This window comes from Drosophila albomicans, chromosome 2L, assembly GCF_009650485.2.
Source record: "Drosophila albomicans strain 15112-1751.03 chromosome 2L, ASM965048v2, whole genome shotgun sequence".
Taxonomy (NCBI): Eukaryota; Metazoa; Arthropoda; class Insecta; order Diptera; family Drosophilidae; genus Drosophila; species Drosophila albomicans.
Genome location: NC_047628.2, coordinates 14,245,347 through 14,268,319, shown reverse-complemented (window position 1 = coordinate 14,268,319; position 22,973 = coordinate 14,245,347). Strand labels below are relative to the sequence as shown.

Here is a 22,973-nt window from a genome sequence, read left to right as displayed (position 1 = left end):
GTGATCGCTGACTAGCTATATCGTTTAATCATAAGTACAAATAGTTTATGTTTATAGTTATAGTTGAAACTTATATGCGTAACTTAAGTACAAATTGAATGTTAGTTATTTCAATACTTTTTCTGTTCGACATTCGAAAAACGATTCGAAGGCGTTCAATTTCACACGCGATGTGTGGTGAGCCCTGTAAAGGTTGTTTAAATTTGTGGGCAAATCATGCTTGTTGAATGCTTTAAAAAGTTGTGTAAATATTTGAGTAAATTTTCTGTTTTATATTTCAAATTTTCTTAGTTAGACTTTTCTTTTGCATTGTCATCAATTGAATTTATAAACTGCCTAAAGGAAATTCGTTTTGATTTATTAAAGACAATAGCATAATATTTTTGTATTTGAATGCATAAATTGCCATTTAAATGTTCACAAAAAAGCAATGATATTCAATCCTTTGAATGTTTAAATAAATTGTTTTTTTTTGTTGTTATATGTTTAATTGATTTCATAAATCAAATGATATCAAATACTCCGAAATTGTTTTTTCTCTAGATTGTTTTTAAATTGAATTATGAATCTGCCGAATTCACATGATTTGCCCACATTTAATCGCACAGCGGATAAATTCAATTGCTTTGAATGCAATACGACTGTAAGTGTATGTGTGAGTGTGTGTGTGTGTGTGTTAGTGAAATATTTTAATGTATGCACAGTTCTGGATTGCTATGTTTAAGATGGCAGCTGCGTTATCCCATTTGAGACCGGTAGATGGCGTTAGACTGCCACTACTGCCTCATAGATGGCGCTGCTGTGGACGCGGACAGCGTCCGCTGTGTGAATTATACAGGCCATAGTTGCAAATGGGCGGACTGCAATCGTTGTACAAAATGCATCTGCAAGAAGAAAGAACAATACATAAGACAAATGAAAATTGGAAATGCATTTCATTCACTGACCTGCGCTCGGACATGGAGAAACCTTCTTCACCGTTCTTCAGGCGCTGACACGTTGCATCGTTGAGGTGGCAATCGCAGCGGCAACTTGTGCCGTGATGCCAGTTCAGAGCATTGCTAAAGTTGCTAAAGTGCTTGGGGCACAGGCACTGCGAGCTGCGTTTGCGACGCTGCGTCTGCTGCACGGCCGACAAGCTGACGCACTCGCATTCGGTGTGATTGGTCAGCGAGAGCATCTGGGGCGAAGCTCGGGGACTTCCCACAGCTTTCACAAAGAAGGGCAGCTCCACGGTTGCTTTCGTCTTCACACTGCAGACCATAAAGTCTTCTTCACAGCAGCCGGTGCCTTCGTCGCAACGATGCAGAATTGTTGCACGCGGTGAATAATGTTTCGATGTCTCGCTGTTGATGTGGATGACACGTGGTTGCGGCCACCTGCAACGTGCCTCGTTGTTAATACGCTGTAGATGCGCAAATGCCATGCCTCCTGAGGTGAAAATTAAAAAAAATAAAAAAAACAATATAGAGAGTCGTTAATAATATGCAATCGTAAAATTACACACAATAAACAAAAAAGTCATATGTACTAAAAGAGACAATTGCAAGTGGAACAAAAGAAAACTCTTGAACTGTGCATTACGCATAAGAGATATTTTTCCATTCACTGTTCTTGTTGTTGTTGTTGTTGTTATGAATCCCATTAATACAGTCGAACATTGCTATAATAAGTGCTTCTCAATTAAATACTGCGTGCGACATTTAATTTTCAGCCACAGCGAAAATTAAGTATACGAATGTGTTCCCTTATTATAAAACTTTTGTTTAAAGTGCCTGATAATTCAAAGTAAAATGCGCTAATTAATTAAATTAATCAAATGTAATGCACATTTATTTTCTGTTGACGCATATGCTTTCAAAATTATTCAATTAAGCATACGTGCTGTCAAAAATTAAGTATACGTTTATGTGCAAATTTGTCAGCTTTATTTTTGCTGGTTGCATCAATATAATTACTCATATCATTCTCTGAGAAAATATGTATATTTGTATTAAGATTATATTGCAATTTATTAGCTTGGCTTCAAGTTTTCTTGTTTAAGACTCAAGTAAACTATCCAATAATGTAATTAAATTAATTGGTCAATTTGTGTAATTTAATAAATCTATACTTATTGATTTACTATTGACATAAAAGCTTACAGAATTTGGTATATGATAATTGAAATTTGGCTTTCTTTATTTGCTGTTTTTATTTTACCAAATTGAATGAACATTATCGTATTTCCATACTCATTGTTTATGCCTTTGACATAAATGCTTTTGAAAATATTTAGTAAAGCAAAAGTGCTGTCAAATTAAGGTTAGAATAATTGAATGCAATAATATTCATCCCAATTCACAAACTTCTAAGGAAATATGCATATTTAACAAGATAAGCTTAAGCTGCTTATTGAAGACTTTTCTTTAGTTAAATAATTTTTGGTAGTATAATTCTTAGCCTTTTGAGGAGCGAACAGTTTACTGTTACAGACAATTTTGTAATAAGACATTTCCTAATTGGACGTTTCGATACGAGCAGTTTGCCCGAAGCAAAGGTTGCTGTGGCAAGTAGCATTTTATGGCAGACGTAATGACTTTATGGGATTGTGGGCGTTGAATGCAACGCCACACGGTCACGGCTAAGTGCAGCAATTTGCGACTGACTTCACCCACCCAACAACTCGGGGAGGGGCAGGGGCAAGTTCAAAGGCAGAAGACGTGGCAGCAAACAGAAGCAACAGCAACTGTGAAAAAGCAACTAGCAGCTGCTTGCAGCTGCACATTGTGTTGAAGAACGGCTCTCTTGTGCGGCAATAACAAATTGGGGGCCTTGAATAATTCATGTTGTGTGTGTGCTGTTGCTGTTGTTGTTGCTGTGGCTGTCGCCGTGTCGTCTGCCAATTTGATGATTCAATCGTCTGACATGCTGTACTGTGTGTGTACAGTGAATGCTCGTTATGTGAACTCTGATTCCCATTCTGTTTCGGCTTTCAGTTCGAATTTCGATTGGGAGTAGAGTGTGAGAGAAAATGTTTTGTACACACACACACATCTGTTGCTTGTGTTTGCTGTGCCAAAACTTTATGACTTTATTGGCTGCAGTTTGTCGGCATTTGCAACAGACAACGACGACGACGATTCTGTCTCTGACAACAGAAGCAGCATAAAAACTGCGTACACAGAGAATTATTTTTTGCGAGTTTTTTATGGCCTTTTCGACGACTAAAAAAAAACAACGAGAAATGTTTGCAGGGCAATAAAGGTGCAAAATGCTGCCGATCAATAAAGAGGAATACATAACATTTTATTTTTCAGCGAATGCCAACAAAAAACCAACACAAAAAATGAAATGAAATGTAAATGGGCGACAAAAAACGCGCGCGACAAAAACCGTGTGCGAACAAAACGCTAGCATCACGAATTGGGTCTGATTAAACTGATTGGATTATTTTAATGTATTTCGTTTTTTGTTCAATTCTTATTTATTGTTGTGCGTAAAATGGCATTGAAAGGTGCAACAGCGATGCCATAATTAAGTTTACTGAACTGCGTTTAAAAACGCGCGAGAAACGCGAAACTTTATTAAAAAACTACAACGTAACACTTGATTTTTTTATGTCGTACACAAAGCAGTTGCGATATATTTTAAATATCACCGATGGCTGCGACATTCAGAGATTTATTTTCCATTTTAATTATTAAATCATTTTTATTTTAAAAATGTATTTAATTATTTGTCCTTGTTCAACATATTTTGTTGCTTAAAACATCTTTCTTTCCTGATATATTGATTGCTTTAAGAGATAAAAGTATTTTATTTTTTTTAAACGTAATGACCTAATTTGCGATTTTATGATGTTTGCAGCGACACTTTACACACATTTTTATTGTTACCCAAAACCAGTTGAGGAATAAGTTTTTTTTATGTGATTTTTAAGCACTCTCACCTACTTATCAGTTAAGGTAATTTGACTTAAATGTCAAACAGATTTCAAAATATTTTATTGGTTTCATATTTAGTAGTTTAAAAAACACTTCTTGATGGTAATAACTTTCAATTTCAAATTAAATGAAATGTGTTTATTTTGAATGATTTCGACTTTTAATTCAACTTAGAAATATTTGAAATATCTTTTAGTTCTTTGCTGGTAAACATAAATATTGTTATCAATTTCTCTTTTACCTTTTTTGAAGATTAATTATATGTAATTTTGGATATTGATAACCTTTGACTATTTAATATATGGATAATTGATAATTTGTGTACTGCTTCCTTACGACTGACGACTGCTGCTGTTTCCGTTCTATTTTTGAGGGCTGATGATTTGCTAAACACGATTGCTGATGCTGATAGCTTCGTGCCTATCGACTTGCTAATGCTAACCGATACTGATAAGCCTCCATCTCTGTTACATATATTATCTTTAAGGCTGCTTGCATTCCTATCGATGAAGACATTGAGTGATTCATCTGGTGTTTGGTTAGTGATATTCTATAGAAACTCACATAAGGAAGTTTAACGAAGAAGCAACGCTCGAAAGTCAAACAAAATGAATGAATGCCATTATAAATAACACTCAAGAGGCGAGCCATTGAATGGCGAACAATTTTCTAGTCGTAAGCTCTTGGAATCTGCGGCATTGCATGCCTAACAATTGAATCAGTTGCAACCACAGCAGCAACAGCAGCGACGTCAGTGACTGTGGCATGGACAGCAACAGCAACAGCATTGAGCAAACATTCGAGATAACGGTTGGTAAGTTGGTAAACATGTCGCTGCGGCAAATGCCAATAAACAGAAGCCAATACTCTCCTCCGAACACGCATATTGAGAATCGATTGTGACCAAAAGCCGAGTCGGAGTCCAAGTCTAAAGCCGCTTTCATGCTTATTCGCTGACAACAACGACATCAACAAAAATGTGATAAGAAAATTGTTGCATCATTACGCATTTAAAGTGCTGCCGGCAATTGCAACTGCAACCACAGCGAATGAGCTGCAACAACGACAACAACAACGACAACAACCAGCAAAGTACCCGAGTACATTGTGGCATATCAGTTAACAATTTCCCAGGCTTAGTGACACACTTTCATTTGTGGTGACGTCGCTGTTGTCCACACGCGCTTAACGGTTCACAAAATACACACACACAAGTAAGTGAAAAATAAAAAGAAAAACAACTAAAGAGAGAGAGACGACGACGACGATTTTAACGCGCTTTTTAAACGGCAATTTTCCAGTCGAATGGAAGTGGCAACGAAAAAGATACACGCGATGAGCTCACATTTCATTGTCAATGCCTGCACTGGGCAAATATTGTTGTTGTCGCTGTTGTTGTTGTGCTTGTTGTGGCTGCTGGTATGCCCGATAGTCGTAGGCTTTTAATGAAGTAATTGGCAAGATCAGCACAAGGCTAAAATACCACAGCAGCGCAACAACAATAAACACTAAATAAGTGTCAAGTGCAGCTCAACGAAGTTTCCATACACTTCCTTACACTTTTTCTTTTATATTGATACTAAATTATGTCAAGCATACTCTTGATTGCTATATTAAAAAGGGGAAATCATCTCACTAAAATTGGCAGAGCCAATTAATATAGTAGAAGCATAGCTTAACAATGCGAAAAATTTTAAAAGAAACTGAAAAAAACATTTTAATGTTCATTCATTCGATTCCTTGAAAACTGTTAAGCTTAAAGGTTAATCGCTTAATTTTTTAATGCTCATTCATTACATTTTTTTTAAAGCAATTAACCTTTAAGCTTATAAGTTTTCAATGTTCTCGTCATATATGTATGTAATTAGTGCACTTGTAACACGAGTTAAATTGCTAAGAAGTAGATTACGTGAGGTCGAGCCAGGATTTCGTATCTAATTTAATTTACGTGCTGAGTAAAATATGTATTTTTTATTTTTACATTACAAAAATGTATATGAGTAATACTCTAGCGAAAATATCGTGTGCGACACTATCTACAGTGAAAAATCATATACCAAAAAATTTTTGTATATTTAATAAACCTGAATCTTATAGCTCTTGATTAGCACTTTTAATGTTTTTGAAATTATTTTTTCGTTTTAAGAGAATTTCAAAAATGAACAAATTAATACGCAAACCAAAAATTGAATGAAATTATATATTTTATTGTAAAACAGAAAAAGGTCCTGAAATCATTTTTAAATATCCTTATCCAGAGCTATTAGAATAATCGTGACTTTATTAAAATTATTTAAGTTAATGTGTTTGTTTTTCACTGTTTCGCACTCGACAAATTCCGCCAGAGACTTCTATATTGATTACATTACTTCATTTTTTGTTAGTACTATTATTGTCTCTTTATTTTATCAGATTGTCTAGTTGACAAAGAATTGTTTTTTAAAATGTAAAACTGTATATTCAATACATTTATACAATTTTAAGTATTTAAATTAATTGGGTTTGTTTACAAATCAGCCGATTTATGTCATAAACAAATATTCTTATTCCCAACATTCACTTTTTAAATATATTCCTGTCTATACTTATAACTTTTTTTGAAATACAAAAAATGTGTGTCATATTTAATATATTCGTGTTGTAATTTTTGTGCACATTAGTTTTAAAGACTTGCAGTAAATTCGTTGAGCACCTTAAACTAAATTTTAGAATGACTCTGGTTGACTTTTAGAGCATGGCTGTGGAAAGAAGTCTGTCATAAAGAGGAGTCAACAGCAACAAAAACTTGACTGTTGACAAGTTAACTCGTTTTAATTGCAACGAAAGTGCACAGACCAACAGACCAAGCAAGCAAGAGAGAAAGAGAGAAAAGAAAGAGAGCGAAAAGAAGTAGAAAAGTCGCTGTTGGCAGAGTGAAAATGTGTGGCATTTGGTAGAGGTTTAATTTTTTTTTTTGACTTTTTTTGTAGTTGGGTGGGGCGATGGCAGCAAGTTTTTGGTTTTTGGTTGCTTCTTTTGTGCGTTTCTTGGCCATTTAGAAAGTGTCTCACATACTCGTATGTTACTGGGGCTAAACTTCGTTCTCGACTGTCTTTTAGCTTGTGCCCTTTGGCTGCTGGCGAATGTTTCATCACTGCTTGCAGTCACGTGCTGAAGTCAAAATGGGCATTAGACGATCCGCAAACCAGCAAACCAGCAAACAACACCCCATTCACAGATATAAATAACGAAAACAAACGGGAGCGAGACGACGACGCTGATTCCTTGACATTGTCTTTTGGCTTTGCTCGGGACAAAATGCCATTTGCTTAGCACAATTTTTATGGCCAAAACGTGATGATCAAGTGCCGAGCAGAAATACACAGCAGATGAAGAAATGCCTTCATGAGGCCTTTCCCAAGGCGGAATTTGTGGCGTTTAATGGCGCCAATGTGTGTGCTCTTAAAATATAGTACATCATGTTCGTTTTTTTTTTTTTGTATTTCTTTTTTGCCATACTCACTCAGATTACTGGCGTAGAGACGACGACTCAGCTGCACACCCTCGGCAGTGCCCACTTCCTGTTGCTTCTGGGCGGTCAAAGTGCCGACCGCCTGATCCGATTGATAGCCCGCCTGCAAAGTGAAGAAAGAGTACGACGGGAAATCAGTGGGAGGAGAAAATATGAAAATTAAATTGAAATGCGATGCCGGGTCGAGTAGAATGTTGCAACTGCCACTTTCGATGCCCTATGCACTTTTTTTCACTCTCGCTTTTGATTTACTTTTGCAATTGCCTTGGCCCGACCACGCAAAGTCATACGTGTATATATACGCATAAAGAAATACCCTCTAAAAGGTTTGGAAGGGGTATATTAAAACTAAAAGAAACATTTAAACAAGTAAGAAAGGTACAGTCGAGTATATTCGATTCGCTAACCATTTTTAATAAAAGAAAAACAGTGCGACATTATTCTTAAAATATACCTAATATTATACCACAACAGCACTAAAGTATACCAAAGGCCATATTAGGTATAAAGGTCAAAATATAATATACCAGATTTGTCAGTCAAAGCAACTAAAACCCGATTGCAGTTAGTTATTATTGTGTGATTCTAGCTTGAAATTTATGCTTGTTTTTCGTTTTTTCTCGATATTAAGTTTCACACTTCTTCCTCTTTGTAATTCTTTTTAAGATTTAATAAGTGTTTTACACTTTCACAGGGTAATTTCTAGTCTTTGCCTCTGTCATTTCTCATTGCATATAAAGTTTCTCACTTTTCATATTGCATTTCGCGTTGCGGCTTTCATTATTATTGCACTATTTCAATATGTTTGGGAGCCACGCAATCAACATATGAAACATTTACACATTTTTTTTTGGGGTTTTTTGGTTTTTCTTTTTATTGAAAAAGTGAAAATACATGTATAAATAAAAGAAAACATAAAATTCGCTGTGAATTGTGTAATGGATGAGAGAACAGCCACATCCGATATACATATACATATATGTATATATATTATTCATACATATGGCAACATTTTGTTATTTAATAAATTTTGTTGTGGTTGTTTTTTGCCTTGCAAAATGTTGAAATATTGTAAATCCATGCAACAGATTGAATTGGGACAAATTTAACTATATTTTTTGGGATTAGGTTGAAGAAAAAGCTCGGTTCAAAATCTGTATGGAAACAATTTTGTTGAATATGAAAAAGCCTTGCAGAGATTAAATTGTACATTTATTTTTCTGCTTAAGTTAGCTTATGCTTTTTGCACATTTATGATTAATCATTTGCATTCTCTTTTTGACGGATATATTTTAGAATTTTGTGAGCATTAAGTGAAGTTTTTTCGGAAGTTTTCAATATTCCATTTGTACATTTAAAAATATTTTTTTTGGGATTTTGTTTTAATATTTTCTGAGCATTAAATATCATAGCTTAGCAAATATTAAATATAGAATAATAAAATTAAAATTTTGTTTTTAATTTGTTTTTAATGTTATGTTTATAAGGAAATAATAAGTAGTTTATGAATGCCGAAACTTCTACTACAATTGCATATAAAGTTTGTATATCAATTTGAATTGTGGTAGTTAAATTGTAGTAGAATAATATACTATAATGTATATTTATACGAGTATACAGTATAATATTACTGTATAATATAAAATCGATAGTTTCATACCGTATTCGTACACAAAAGAAAACAGCGATTAAACGCAATTTAAACAAAAATTAAAACTATTTTAAGTCGGCTTTTATTTTAAGTTATGCAATTACCTTGGTTTACTGAAGTAAATTGTAATCATCATTGTACTGAATACAGAATACAATGTAATATACATAATTGTGGCATAAAGAAAGGTACAAAAATGTATACATATATATAATTGTTGGATAAAGAAAGATGCAAAAGCTCTTGCGTTTTTTAAATAGGTTAAAGTACAGGCCATATCCTTTGCAAAATATTCATTTCAAAAGGCGCATCTGCGGGTTGAAATAAATAAGAAACATGTGGCACACTGCTCTCAAGCAAAAGACATGCCCAACACACACACACCCACAACACACACGGACGCACACACACACATTGCTGCATCCTGCATTGGCCAAGCACATTGGCCATTTCACTTAACGGGTTGCCGCACGATGTCCTGAGAAGGCAAATGTGAATGTGAATACGAATGTGAATACGAATGCGAATGCGAATGCGAATACGAATGCCAAGAGAATGCGAATTGTATGCCATTTTTCTTGACTGCACACTTCATTTATTACCCACGCCATCAGCTTCCTTTACCCTCTTTTCCCCCTCTTTCCACCCGCATTCATTGCCTGTGCTTGGCATTATATGTCAGTTATATGCATGTCGTTAGTTTTCATGACACTCGCTTGCAACTCAAACAGAGCGAAAAAAAGCAAAATATACTATATGGAGAGCAACGAAAGCCGTGTTTTGTTGAAAATCGATATTTTGCAAATTGTGAAAAATTTTCAATTTAATTTTGTTCAATGTTGTTTGTTTTTTTATGGTGAACGCTGCTGCTCTTTGAGCTGAAAGTGATAGCGTTACGCTTGTTGTTTTCAGGTGTTGCACTTATGTGTGTTATGTCTGTGGCACATTGCAATTTCCTCTGCTTGTGATGCGCGTGTTAAAACACAAATTGTTGCGTTGAACAAGCCACGCGGCAAAAACATGCCAAAAAACAACAACAACAACAAAAGCAAACATGCCATAAATCAGGCGCATAAATTCAATTCAAATCTTGTTGCCTACTGTGCGGCGTTTGAAGGGAAAGAGAGGTGAAAGCGGCAGGTTGAAAGCGTTTAATGTCCTTAAATATCTGTAAATTTGTAAATTGCATTTATCATATTCTATGTGTACGTGCCTAAACATTTCTTAATGGCAGCAATCTTGTTTGAGCTCAATTTCATTGCCAAATGCAGTTTAATTTGAAATTAATATTAAATTTCCATCTGGCAAGCATTTAATTTTCAATTATTGCAATTTCTTAACGCTTTGATGTCCATTACAAACAGCTACGGGGATCAATATGAATGAAATATAATTAAATATTAAATCGTTTTAATTGCATTTAAAAGAGACGGAAATAAAATAACAAAATTGCATTTAATAACAAACTCTTTCGTCACTTTTGCAGCTGCATCTTTAATTGAAAATAACATCAACAGTTGAAAAATAACTTATGATGAAACATAAAATATTAATGTTCTGAGATTATAAATAGCAAACAGTATTATAATGCTCTGAGATTATAAATAGCAAACAGTATTATAAATTTGTACAATTAATAAGCTGTATTATTTCTTCCTCATTTTAAACAAAGAGTAATATTTTTATTTAACTTAAAGTTTTTTGTTACGAAATGTGAACATAAGGAATATCTTTTTATTTTTATTGAAAGGAATATCTTTTTATTTTTATTAATGAAAAAAGAAAGAAATGTAAGGTACATGATATTATAGATTTTAAGAGGAAAAATGTATTCTCCAAAAATATCCACAAGTGATCAATAAAAGTATAGACACTTATTTTAATGAATTATTGATATTCATGAGAGACTTGACTCTGATTAAATAACGATTTAATAATTGAATATTTTATTACTCATTCGAAGCAAATATTTGTAGTATTATATTTCTATATTTAAATTAAGTTTAGTAGAATGTTCGAAAATGATCAAAACTCCATTTCGTTATACACATCTTCTACACATCTTCTTCCATTGTTGTAAGTATATCTTAAGTGCATTGCATATTGTTTACTTCATTAATGTGTTATACTGTTCAAATATTCCCAAAAGTATTGTCTATTTTTTCGCCTTCATTAATACGTTATGTTATTCAATTTATTGTTCACACACGCTCTGCATTATTCGCTTAGAAGTGTTCTGTTTTACACTTTCACAGCTTCAGCATTTCTCTCTCACATCACAATTGATTACCTTTCAACACACTCTCTGCATTGTCTAGGTCGAAAATTGTCTTTGTGGCATACACACTCACACATACACACACACACACACACAGTTCAATAGCGCTTCATCCTCTTTTTGGGGGGGATAGCGAAACTCCTTGGGTTCGTTAAGCTACTGCCACCTTTTTGTGAGGTGTAGCATTTTCATGGGCATTGGCAGTTTGTTTTCGAGTGTGTCTGTATTTTTTTTTTATAACCAGTTCTACTTAAGCTTCATTACGCATGCTCAGCCATGACAGGCCCATTCCGAAACCCAGTGACGTTTCGGTTGCCCAAAGACCAGACCCCAAAGACCCCGTCTGGAGTCGGAGTTGGAGATGGAGTTGGTGTCGGAGCTGCAAAAGCAGATGAAAAAACCCATTAAGTGTCTGCCGGTTGACAGTATTCGAAAACAGTTGTTGTTGTTACTGTTGTTGTTGTCGGGGACCAAACAATAAAAACAAACTTCATTTGCATATGCCTTGTGCTCAGCTCACTTCGGTTCTTTTCTGTTCAGTTCAGTTGGGTGCTCGGTTTTGAAGGATGCCCCGGGAATGAAACGAGTCAAATTCCTGGCGTGGGTGTGACTCGCGCGTCTGGCATTTTATGGGCCCAAAGCACAGAGAAGGTAACACTGCAAACAATAACAACAGCAACAACAACAACAGCAACAGCTCGGGCAGTGGACTGAATGAAACCCGTCCTCGGTTTATTTGCAATCAAAAGAGTTATGAGTCAAATGCAAATAGCACGCCCCACAAACTGTTTTCATTTTTATGATCCTCCCAGTTCAGGAGTTGTGTTGCGTTGCGTTTCGTTTCGCTTAGAGGCCTCTCACTGCTCGTGGTCAGTGAATATGCTGCCACCGAATGAGTTGCCAGCCAGTTCAGGGAGTCAGCAGTCAAAACAGTAGCTGAAAGAACCACATCGAGTCAGTAAAGCGGCAAATTTGCCGCCAACTGTGCAAATAAACACACAAAAACTCAGCCCCAATATTTGTTTATGGAAAAGAGAGCATAACAAACGCTGCAAGCTGCAGTGTGAATATGTGGCAAACTGCAGACACACACACACACACAGCCACACTCGAACTTGCCACAATTCGTGTCTATTTCAGCTGCCAATTGCCGATTCGCAACCTAACACAATCTTTTTTCCCTTATTACTAACTTGTCCAAAAGCAATTGCAACTTTGTGGTAGACATCTTGCCACAACGTGTTGCCACAATGCCAATGTTTAAAGTTTATACTGAATTGGTTTCTGTTTCAGTTTAAAGAGTTTATTCCCTGGTTTGCAATATTGAACAGTCAATTTCATTTGGAAAAATTAAGTGCTTTTATATCTCTAGTTTGCATTTGAACTTTCACGGGTTTTTTCATAATAAAACTGTATCTTTTTCAGATATCTTGGCGAATTGCATGACCACACGTATCTTTCGATAAGAAACTGAACTTGTTGGACTAGCTAATAAAAAAAAAGTGTTTCATGGGTAAATCAATTGCATAGCCTTTCCTTAAAATTATTTTATACCCGGCACCCATAGAGTAAAAGGGTATTATAAGGACCCTATTAAGTATACAGTGGCGAGCAAAAGATGATACATGTTTGACACTTCTGACTTTAAGGTGATGTAAAATTCGTAAAAATATGTTAATCGATTTAATTTCTTTTTCCAATAATTTTTAATTATTTCTACTATATATAAAAAGAACAGATTTGCAAAAAAACAAGTTGTTTATATTTCAAATAATTTTTTATTTAAAAAGACCAAATATCGCCTGTCTGTTCGTCTATCCATTTATTGGTAGATCTCAGAAACTTTTAGAGATAGAGCTATATTTTTTCTTAATATTAAAGCTAGAGTACAAACAATCATAACTGTGATCTTTATATTTCCTGGTTGAGATCAGATTAGAAAAACACAGCTGCTGTCTGTTCTTCGTGGGTTTGGTTGACAATATGGTTTATTTCGCACTCTGTGGTATATTTTGAATGTAGTGCTAAATCGATATATTTCCGTATATTATGTTGGTTAATTAATGCTTTAATTGACAATGAGAAGCGGGTATCTAACAGTCCAGCACACTTAGTTGTAGCTTTCTTTCTTGTTTTTTAATAGCCTGTAGTTCACAGACGCTTCAAAGTTTGCTTAGCAACAAAAGGCAATTCATTCACATGCAAGTAGAGCATACGTGTTTCGTTCTGGCTTAATTGAGTTGCTCTTGTTGTTGCTTCCTTGTTGTACATTTTTGTATCTTTTCATTTATTTGTTCTGTGTGTTGGACTTCTTTGTGTTGTTAACTGCAAAAATGCTGTAATTTGGCTAAAAGCTAGGCATAGAAACGAGCAGAGCAGCGCAGCGTTTTGGAAAACATTTCGCCTCAATATTTTCATTTAGAAATTGTAAACATGGCCCAGACACAGACAGACACTGCCTCATGCCTCCTGCCACATGCCACATGGCGAATGCGTAATGTGAAATGCTTATAAGCAATTTTTTTGTTTCCATTTTTCCATATTTTCTTTTTTTTGGTTTTTGTGTTTTTTGTTTCGTTTTTATACATTGACATAAAAGTGGCAATTAGGCTGGTTGTAGCACACTGGCCATAAACTTAAGTAATTAAAGAAAAAGGCAACAGTTTTGCATGAATATGTGCAGATATATTTCTCTCTCTATCTGTCTTTTTTTTTGTTTTTGGGGGGTTTTTTTTATAACTTAATTGAAACTACGCGCATTAAAAGACATCACAATTTGAACATTTTGAACATTTGGACACAGTTTTGCTCTCTGGCCGAGGCGACTTTTAAAATTGTGAGCGGCCTTTGGGCGAGTGCGTAAAATGCTTTTTAATTTTAACGAGCGAATGGAAATGGATGCTGTCCGTCCATCTGTCTGTCCGTCTGTCTGTCCTTTTCTCTTTGGTCTGTTTATTATGACAATTTTATTTGTTTGCTTTGGCGAAATGCGAAAACGAAAGCAGTTGACTGAGAGTGAGTGAGAGAGAAAAAGAGATCAGGAGAGAGTGAGCGAGAGAGACAGAGAAATTAAGAGATGAAGAAAGCGAGCGTTGGCACAAAAGCGCCGCCTGTGGGCCATAAAAGGCAAACAGCGACCAATGTCAATGACAGCCAATAATGATGAGAATAATGATGATGACGATGCCGATGCTTGCCTCTTGACTGTTGCCTCTTGCCTGTTGCATGATGCCACATGAGCCTGGCCAGAGAACCGCTCAAGGCGCGTCCAATTAAACCAAAAAAAAAAAAAAAAAAAAAAACGAAAAAATCTGCGAAACTGCGTTACTACAACACGTTTGCCAGGCGAGGCAAGAAAGCCTAGACTAGACTACGACTTGCGATTATAAATATGCCGGAAATGTGGCCCCGACATACAGCTGATTATACGCATACTTCTAGGCAGCATTGTGTGTCTGATTGAATTGACTGATTGCCCTGACGAGACGTCGAACTGTTTGGCTACAAGAACATGACGGAGCTCTTCTAATTGCAACGCCCACACACAGCATGCAACAAACACACTCACACACTCGCACACACACACTCTGTTGATCAAGATTGAGATTGCATAAGCGAGATTGCCGCTTGTTGGGCAACGGTCTCTGCCACAGATTGACTTTTGCAATTTGCTTCATTTACGCGTTGTTCTCTTTCACCAGGCGAAGTCGGAAAAAGAGTTTGCCAACATGGTGATGCAGCTTGTAACATCTGTTTAGCATGTGGCCATAATATTTGTGAGCATTTTTATTGCATTATTGCAAATAGTGAATTTATGTCGACACTTTTATTGATTATGTTGCAAATAGTGCATTGGTTTTATTAAAGTTTGTTGTGGAGTGATTGTTGAAATACGTTTTTTTTAGGTTGTTTCAAATTCTTTTTCTAAAATAACATGCTTAAATCAAGAATACAATCTTCAATCATAATTATATATATGATGTCAAAATTGTACAAAGAAAATCAATTCTTCAATAAAGATCTTATGATAATTCTACGAAAATTCTAGAACAGTTCTTCAAATTCAAAATTTCTATTTCCCATTTCAAGAATGGAAAAATGTCACTATAAAATCGGAATACTTGTTACTTATTTTTTAATTTATATCATAAATTAATATTTTATTTGTTGCCCATTCTGTTTTCTATATTTTAATAATAATACAAAATTTCTATGTATTTTAACTGTTATTTTAAGTATTTTAAAATACTATATTTAGGAAGGTTAATGATTGGAATATTTATTATTTTCTTATGATTTTATATAGAAAACAGTTACAAGTAAGTTTGGTTAAAAAGAATACAATTCCTCATTTTAATAATTTTTGCAAATGATGATTTGCCAATTTAAAAAATTTGAAATTTTATTAAAAATTCTTTATGAAAAGTTTAATGCTCTCATCATTTCAAGTATTTCAATATTCAATAATGCAGTTTTAATGATAGCATCTTTGTGATTAACATATTAGTATATATATTTTATTTAATAGCTTACACCATGTTGCAATCAGTTATCAGTTTTCTTAAGGACAAACAAACAACACTTTGTTGTTAATTAATGCAAAGAATTTTCATCAAGAGACTTTTGCCAGTTTATCTCACACTTCAATTTCTATTTCTCATTCTAATTTTAAGTAGCTATTGGCAACACTCCTATAAACGGGGCTATCTTAATGAGCTCGGAAAAGTGTAGAGTGTGCAGGTTTTCATGGGATGTTGCGATGCTGTGATGCTGTGATGCTTGGGAGGTAAAGAGATTTCCATATGCATCGTTGTCGTGTTTTAATTGCACGACTCTTGGCGCGCCAGTTTAATGGCCAACAAGTCGACGATCAATCAAAAAGCAGCCAACAAACAGTCCGGGGCAGTAAATTATGAACAACAGCAGCAGCAGCAACAGCAGCCAACAAAGATATTCGAAATGCCAACAAGTCGAATGCCAAATATCTTAATTTATTGTTTTGGCGACAGTTTCTTTTTTCGGGTTTGACACTTTGGCCGTTGGCGCTACAATTTTGGTTTTCCGTTTTTTTTCGGTTTTCGGTTTTCAGTTTTCAGCATTTCAGCTTTTGGTTTTCCTCATTCATTAAGGCTTGAAACAAGACGTGTGCTGTTTTTTTTTCTTTATTAATAATACTTATAAAACTTTATAGATTTGGCATATAAATTTGGGGCTTCCGCATTTTGTTAGTTGGCCTATAAATCACGCCCGGATCGCATATAATCGAAATGATGTACAAACATATAAGTAGCATATAAATATATACATATGTAGATACTCTGTTGATATATACATATAGGCAGCATGTTGGCCACATTATGTCATAAGCCGATTTGCCTGTCATTAGTCCGAGTTATGACATTGTCGGTCGGCGCAATCATAAATGAATAATGCCAATAAATCAAAATCACTATGAAGAGTTTTTCGGTATCCCCAATTTTACTAGCAAGATGTGGCAAGAAACCGAATGCTATGTAGGTTTTTATTTTATTTTCATTTTCATTTCCATTTTTACAGTTGCTCCTCAGGAGTTGTGTGTGTGTTTGTATTTGTGGCATGTCCATTGGTATGCGGCAGCTTAAAAGCTTACAATTAGTCCGGAGACTTCTTTGGGTCTCCTCTTTCGCAACAGAATTGGGCTGGCAGATTACAAGAAATCGATGCTGTGATTCTGAAATCGAATCGATGCAATTTGTAAAGTGCAACTGCACCAAAGTGCTGCAACGTTGCAAGTGCAAAGGATTGTGCACGCAGCAAGCGGATTAATTCTTTTCTCATTTTCTGATTGATAGATGGTTGCATTTTAACAATCAGAGGCACTTTCGTATATGCATCTGATATGTTATGATGCAAGCATTTCATCCTCTTTTAAATGTTTGCTTCCTCCAGACTGTCCAAGTGGAAACATTGTATTCTTTTAACAGTTTGTATAACACTTTTTCTACTTTCTTATTTCGTTAGAAATATTTTATTTTTTTTTAACGTTTGTATAACAGTTTTTCTACATTCTTATTTCATTGGAAATAATTTGAGGTTTTATAATGATTAAAGGCATTTAAAGTTCTTTTTAAATTGCTTTCTGTGTGTCGAGGTGGAAATATTTTATTCTTTTAACGATTGTATTAAAGTTTTTCTACTTTTTTATTTTAAAGTCTTCACTTCTTCAATCGATTGTATGAAACTTCTTATTATTTATTTTAAATTATTTTATTTTTGTATGTTAGGATAACATTTTTATCTTCTAGCTTAAATAACTGATTTTTTTTGTTACTCGTATATATAATTTTAATATATTTAATGTAAAATGTAATGTGTGTATCTGATATATTATTATATAAGCATTTAATCATCTTTAAAGTGTTGGCACTCAAAGTGGAGATATTTGTTCGTTAAGACGATTGCCTTAAAGTTCTACTTTCTTCCACTTCTGAAATTATTTAGTTTCCGCTTAAGAAGATAAGTTCACATATATTTTATAATCGTAAATGTGTTCTTATGCTTTTAATTTGCTCTCTTGTAAAATGCATTTCCGTTGAATTCATTGCCACATATTGTATGTTTAAAAGTGTCAAGCAAACAGGATGAAATGCAATTGTAATACTTATGTCGAACAACATTGAAATAATTATTTATGTTATTTAATCGAAATGGGTAAATCTTAATTGTGCTGTTGAAGTGCATGATAAGATTCTCTGAAATTGCACACTTGAAAGGCAACACATTTGATATAAATAAAATACACATTTCATGACCTGTTTTGTGAGGTGAAAAGCAAACTAACAGTTTGCTTGATGAATAATAAAATGTAAATAAATGAGCTGCTAAAATAAAAGTGGGAGAGCAAAATGTTTGTAAATAGTTTGTAGAGAAGTCGCTCTTCTCAAGTTGCCAGTTGATAACGATGTTCTATGGCATTGAACAATTTAATTCACAGCGAAAGCTGCAAAGATAACCCAACTGACCTTTTGAGTCAGAGTTTCCTCCATGACGAATATCTGAGATGATGAAATTACAGCGGCACAAATATCTTGTAAGAATGCTCGCATTATTTGTAAGTTATTTTAATTCACCTTATTTCCGATATTATTATTGCACTCGTAGCTATGCAAACGAATGCGGAATGTGTGCAAAGTAAACAGCAATAATAAAGCAGCCGGTGAAGAGTGAAGAATGAAAACGGGAGCGAAACAAGTGCGGTGATTCAAAGCCAAAGGACTGAGAGCTTGTTGCAACAACCAGTGAGTGGCAGCAAGAAAGGAAAAGAAGTAAAATGACGAGAACACAATATTAAATTCCTTCCAAAGGTCAGCAATCAAAGGAGCGATGCATAACCATAAGCTATGCCATGCAACAACGTTGCAAGCTTATTAAAATAGCTGTCAAGGTCTTCAGCCCTTGGCCAAGAGTGTGCGAGTGTGTGTGTGTGTGGTTGGGTGGTACCTGTAACTTGAGAGTTGCAAATGCAACTTATTGGAAGCACACATCAACATTAATCAGCAACAGCAACAGAATCAGAAGCAACAACGTCTGACTGTCGGTCGCCTTGCTCTTTAATCTTCTCTCTCTGATGATTCGCTACTCTGGCTAATGCCAGCTCGGGTTTCAGCTTCTCTGGAAATCCCCTTAAATTGTGTGTGCGGACTTTAGATTAAGAAGATTAATCTATATGTATTGAACTGTGCTGCGAGAAAGAGAAATTGTTGCTGTATTTCACTAGACATTAGCAAATTTGGTAAATCACATTTCTATGTGCCCTCATAAATGCCCTCAAATTAATACAGCTTAGATCTGAGCATAGGATATCATTTTGACCTTGATTAATGTCATAAATTCGCAATTTAGCTTTAATTATAATCGTTCATGAAATTATCAATTTACATTAGGTTTATTTTTCAATTTAATTTCCCAAAATGTTTTTTGGTCTTAGTTCGTACTGATTAAATTCTGATAGTTAACATATATTTTTAGAAATCTCCTTATCATACTTTGTTTCTACTTTTTCAACTATTCAAAATGTTTTCTGCTCAAATTTATTTAGTTTAATTCCCAGAAATCTGCTTGGCGTATTTTATGTCAGTTTAAAAAGCAACTGAGAAACATTCTTTCTAAAGAAATTATAAATTTAATTTTCGGAAATATTTCTTTAAATTTCAAGCGTTCTTATGTGAATGTGAATTACATTTCAATGATTTTCATTTCTTTTGAAATGGTTAAGAGTTGGAATTTGCGAATACTTTTAGCATGAATCATGCTCTTTAGTTGCAGAATGAATACGAATTAAATTGATCTGATTTGCAGTGGACGAATGTAATCTGCATTCAAGTACAATAGTATTGCGATATTGGTGAGTCAACAAATTAAACAGAGATCATTTAAATAAACGAAAAAACAAAAAGGAGAATGAATTCAGGGGAAGATCTGCTGGTTGACAGCAATTGGAGCTCATTTGCATATGTGAGTGTGAGTATGAGTATGAATATGAGTATTCATAGTGGGGATACTCGCATTAAGGCGACAACTGTTACAACATGTCAGGCAATTGGTTGCTCAGCAAGTCAATTGAGGCAATTAACGGAAAGTGAAGAGCCACTCAAGAGCTCGCCTTAAATGGCTACTGATCGCCTTACTGCTTATCAGTTAACATGACCGCTATGCTACATAGCGATAGCCCAGCTGTTCGATTGTCCAGTTGTGATCGAAGACAGGTTCGGTCTCGGTCTCGAGTTTGAGTTCGTGTTCTCTCACTCTCTGTCTGTGTGTCCGTCTTTGTCGGCACGCTTGGCCCAATTACAGGCCAGAAAGTGAAACTGATCACAGAGAGACGGAGCCTGATCTTGTTGTGCTGTTGTTTTTTGCAGGATCTATGCTATGCTATGCGGTCTCCACATATGGCTGAAGACCACTGTCGATCGTGGCAATTTACGAGAAGCATTGTGCGAAATTGGCTTGTTAACCAAATTGGCTGCTGCCGCAACACGTTTCATAATTGCCAGGCGTTCGCTTCAACATTGGATAACTGCCAAACTGGGTGGGCTTCCTCTCAAAATCGACACTGGCATCGCAGCTTAAGATAAACACGATTCAGATTCAGTCTCAAGATTCAGGCGCAGGCTCAAGCTCAGGGTTAGTCATTCATACACTCACACACACACACACACACACACTCATATGCTTACATTCGTTTCGTTCATTCATTCGTGCTGCTTCTCATTTCTTATTGAGGTTCAAGGTGAGGCATTCACATCTAATGCACAATCTGAGCTAAAGCTGACAACTGATGTGGGTTGCCCAAGAAACTTTTCGTATTTTACTAAGTTTACTAATTTAGCTATATTACTGAATATTATTGTGTATTATTAATACTCAATTGCACTGTTAGTTATTTGTTTATTGTAAATACCGAGATTTTAGTATGAATAGAAATCTTTAAAATGTTTGCGGTTTATTTATGAAATGAATTTGTGTGAATGAGTAAGTGATCCACATCTGAAGTAGAAAATGAATCATTTTTATTATCGTTTAATGATTGGATTGAAATACTATTTTTTTTATTATATTTTATTATTCAATGAAAATGGTTTTTCAATTGAATATGCAGATAAATGTTACAAAAATAATTTTTTGGTATAATTGTACAAAAGTTTAGATTGTACAATTTTTAAAAATGTCTAATATATTGTTATTAATATTGTAAACTCTAAAGTATTCGATTTAGTTAAAGTATGTTTGTCTGTTTTCTTTCACTAATTCGCATCATATGCATTTGTTATTTGTAGTTATTACTGAACTAAATTTTCTCATAAAATAATGGTATTTTATTGTGAATTTGCTATATGTATGAAAAACTTTAGTATAAACACGTTATAAAAAAAAAAATAAAGAATTTAGTTATCAAGAATGAAGTTAAAGTATTATTTAACAATTGCTTAGTTCCTTTAAATTGCAATATTTATAAAGTATTAGAATGCTGTTTGGTATATGCAGACGCTTAACACAAATGGTCAAGTCTATTTTTGAAAAAAAAAAAAATAGTTTGGAATTTATCATAACAAATTTATGTGAGGGAACTTGACATATTTAGACCATAAATCTGCAGTCTTGTAGACCATAAAATTTGCATTCGCATTCGCAAAGCTAGAGAATTTATTGAGCGAGGCGAGCGAGCTCGTTGCGCATGTTCACTTTGAACGCAATCATAACAATTCGAGCCACCCACGCGCCACGCTTTGCTGCACGGCTGGCAAATATTTACAGACAGAGATGGGGAGAAAGAGAGAGAGAGAGAGAGATTTGTAAAGAGCACATAGAAAGATAACGATGATTTTATGATTTCCACGAAGAACGAGGCGAGTTCTTGGGGCTATGTGGCCACCCAGCAAAGAAGCGCGCTTGAATTGAAACTCACCTCATCAAAGGCGGCGTCGTCATCCACGCGATTAGCGTGCCACAAATACTGAGGATGCCGTGGCACGCGCTTCAATGAAGAAGCCATTGCCATTGGCATTGCCGTTGAAGATGATGTTCGCATTGGAGTCGTTGGAGTTGTGGATGGAGGTGATGTTGGAGGTGACGGCGTCGGAGTGATCCAGATCGGGTTGCTATATTTAGGCGCCGCATAATCACTATCAATGGAATCGCTTGGCTCATTGTCGCTATAATAATCATCGTCTTCCTGCTGATCCACAGTCAGTTGATTAGATGGACGCCTCAGGGTCGCGTCAGTTTTATTGAGTGCTGGATGTGTTAACTGATTGTCAGTTGTGGCCAGCACAATACTCCACATGGACAGCAACAAGAATGACGAAAGATACAACATGCTGGACATCATCATTTTGAGATATATTTTATTGATTTATTTGCACTTGGTTGAATTGAACTTTTGTGATTTGTGATTGCAATTCAATTATTCACTTAACATTTTATATTTTTAATTATAAATCTCTTTCTTCGAATTCTAATTCATTTATTTTTAGATGTCGTCACGCACGAAATATTTTTTTAACGCGTTGCTAAATATTTGTCAACGTTTTTTTCTTGTCGGTTTCGTTTTTTATTGGCACACGCGACAGCAGCAGCTGCCCAGACTCAGCAACAATTTGTCAGAACTTGCAATTTCAAGTGGTTTTTTATATGTATTTTTTGAAAATTTGTTTGCTGTCTGCTGTCTGCTCTTCAAATGCTGTCAATATGTATGCGTAGATTTGTTGTGGATTTTTTTATTTTTTTTTTTTTGAAATGTTGTTTTAAATACAAATAAAAAAGAGACCGGCGACGGCAGCTGTCAAACCGACTTGAGATTGAGAGATTGCGGCTAAACGCAACTAAGTGCTATAAATATTTTTATGATCCATGCGGTTTTTTTTATTGAAATTTCGTATGTGGGCTTTTTAAATAATTTGTATTTTTTTATATGTATATTTTGTTGTCACTATTGCACACTTGTTCACTTAGGTTTTGGTTCTTTTGTTGTATTGTTGCGTATTTTGTATTTCTTGTATTCAAATTACGCGCGCTTGCTTTCCAACGATGTGAACGCGTCGGGAGTTCTTTTCTATCTGAGGGCAGCGT

The 22,973-nt window shown here is 35.0% G+C and overlaps 1 protein-coding gene across 4 annotated transcripts; it reads right to left on the bottom strand.

Moving 5' to 3' along the window:
• Window positions 1-7: 7 nt before the first annotated feature.
• LOC117565266 (uncharacterized) lies at window positions 8-22,973 on the bottom strand. 4 transcript variants are annotated; one of them, XM_052002321.1, is made up of 4 exons: window positions 21,811-22,966; window positions 7,429-7,540; window positions 948-1,428; window positions 9-884 (listed from the first exon to the last, which is right to left on the bottom strand). In XM_052002321.1, the coding sequence occupies exons 1-4, from the start codon at window positions 22,234-22,236 to the stop codon at window positions 785-787; spliced, it is 1,119 nt and encodes a 372-aa protein (XP_051858281.1). In that variant the 5' UTR covers window positions 22,237-22,966; the 3' UTR covers window positions 9-784. The 4 variants fall into 4 exon arrangements, with proteins under 4 accessions (XP_051858283.1, XP_051858281.1, XP_034100182.1 ...); XM_034244291.2 differs by having other exon boundaries at window positions 12-884; window positions 948-1,431; window positions 21,811-22,964; XM_052002323.1 differs by lacking the exon at window positions 7,429-7,540 and having other exon boundaries at window positions 8-884; window positions 948-1,431; window positions 21,811-21,826.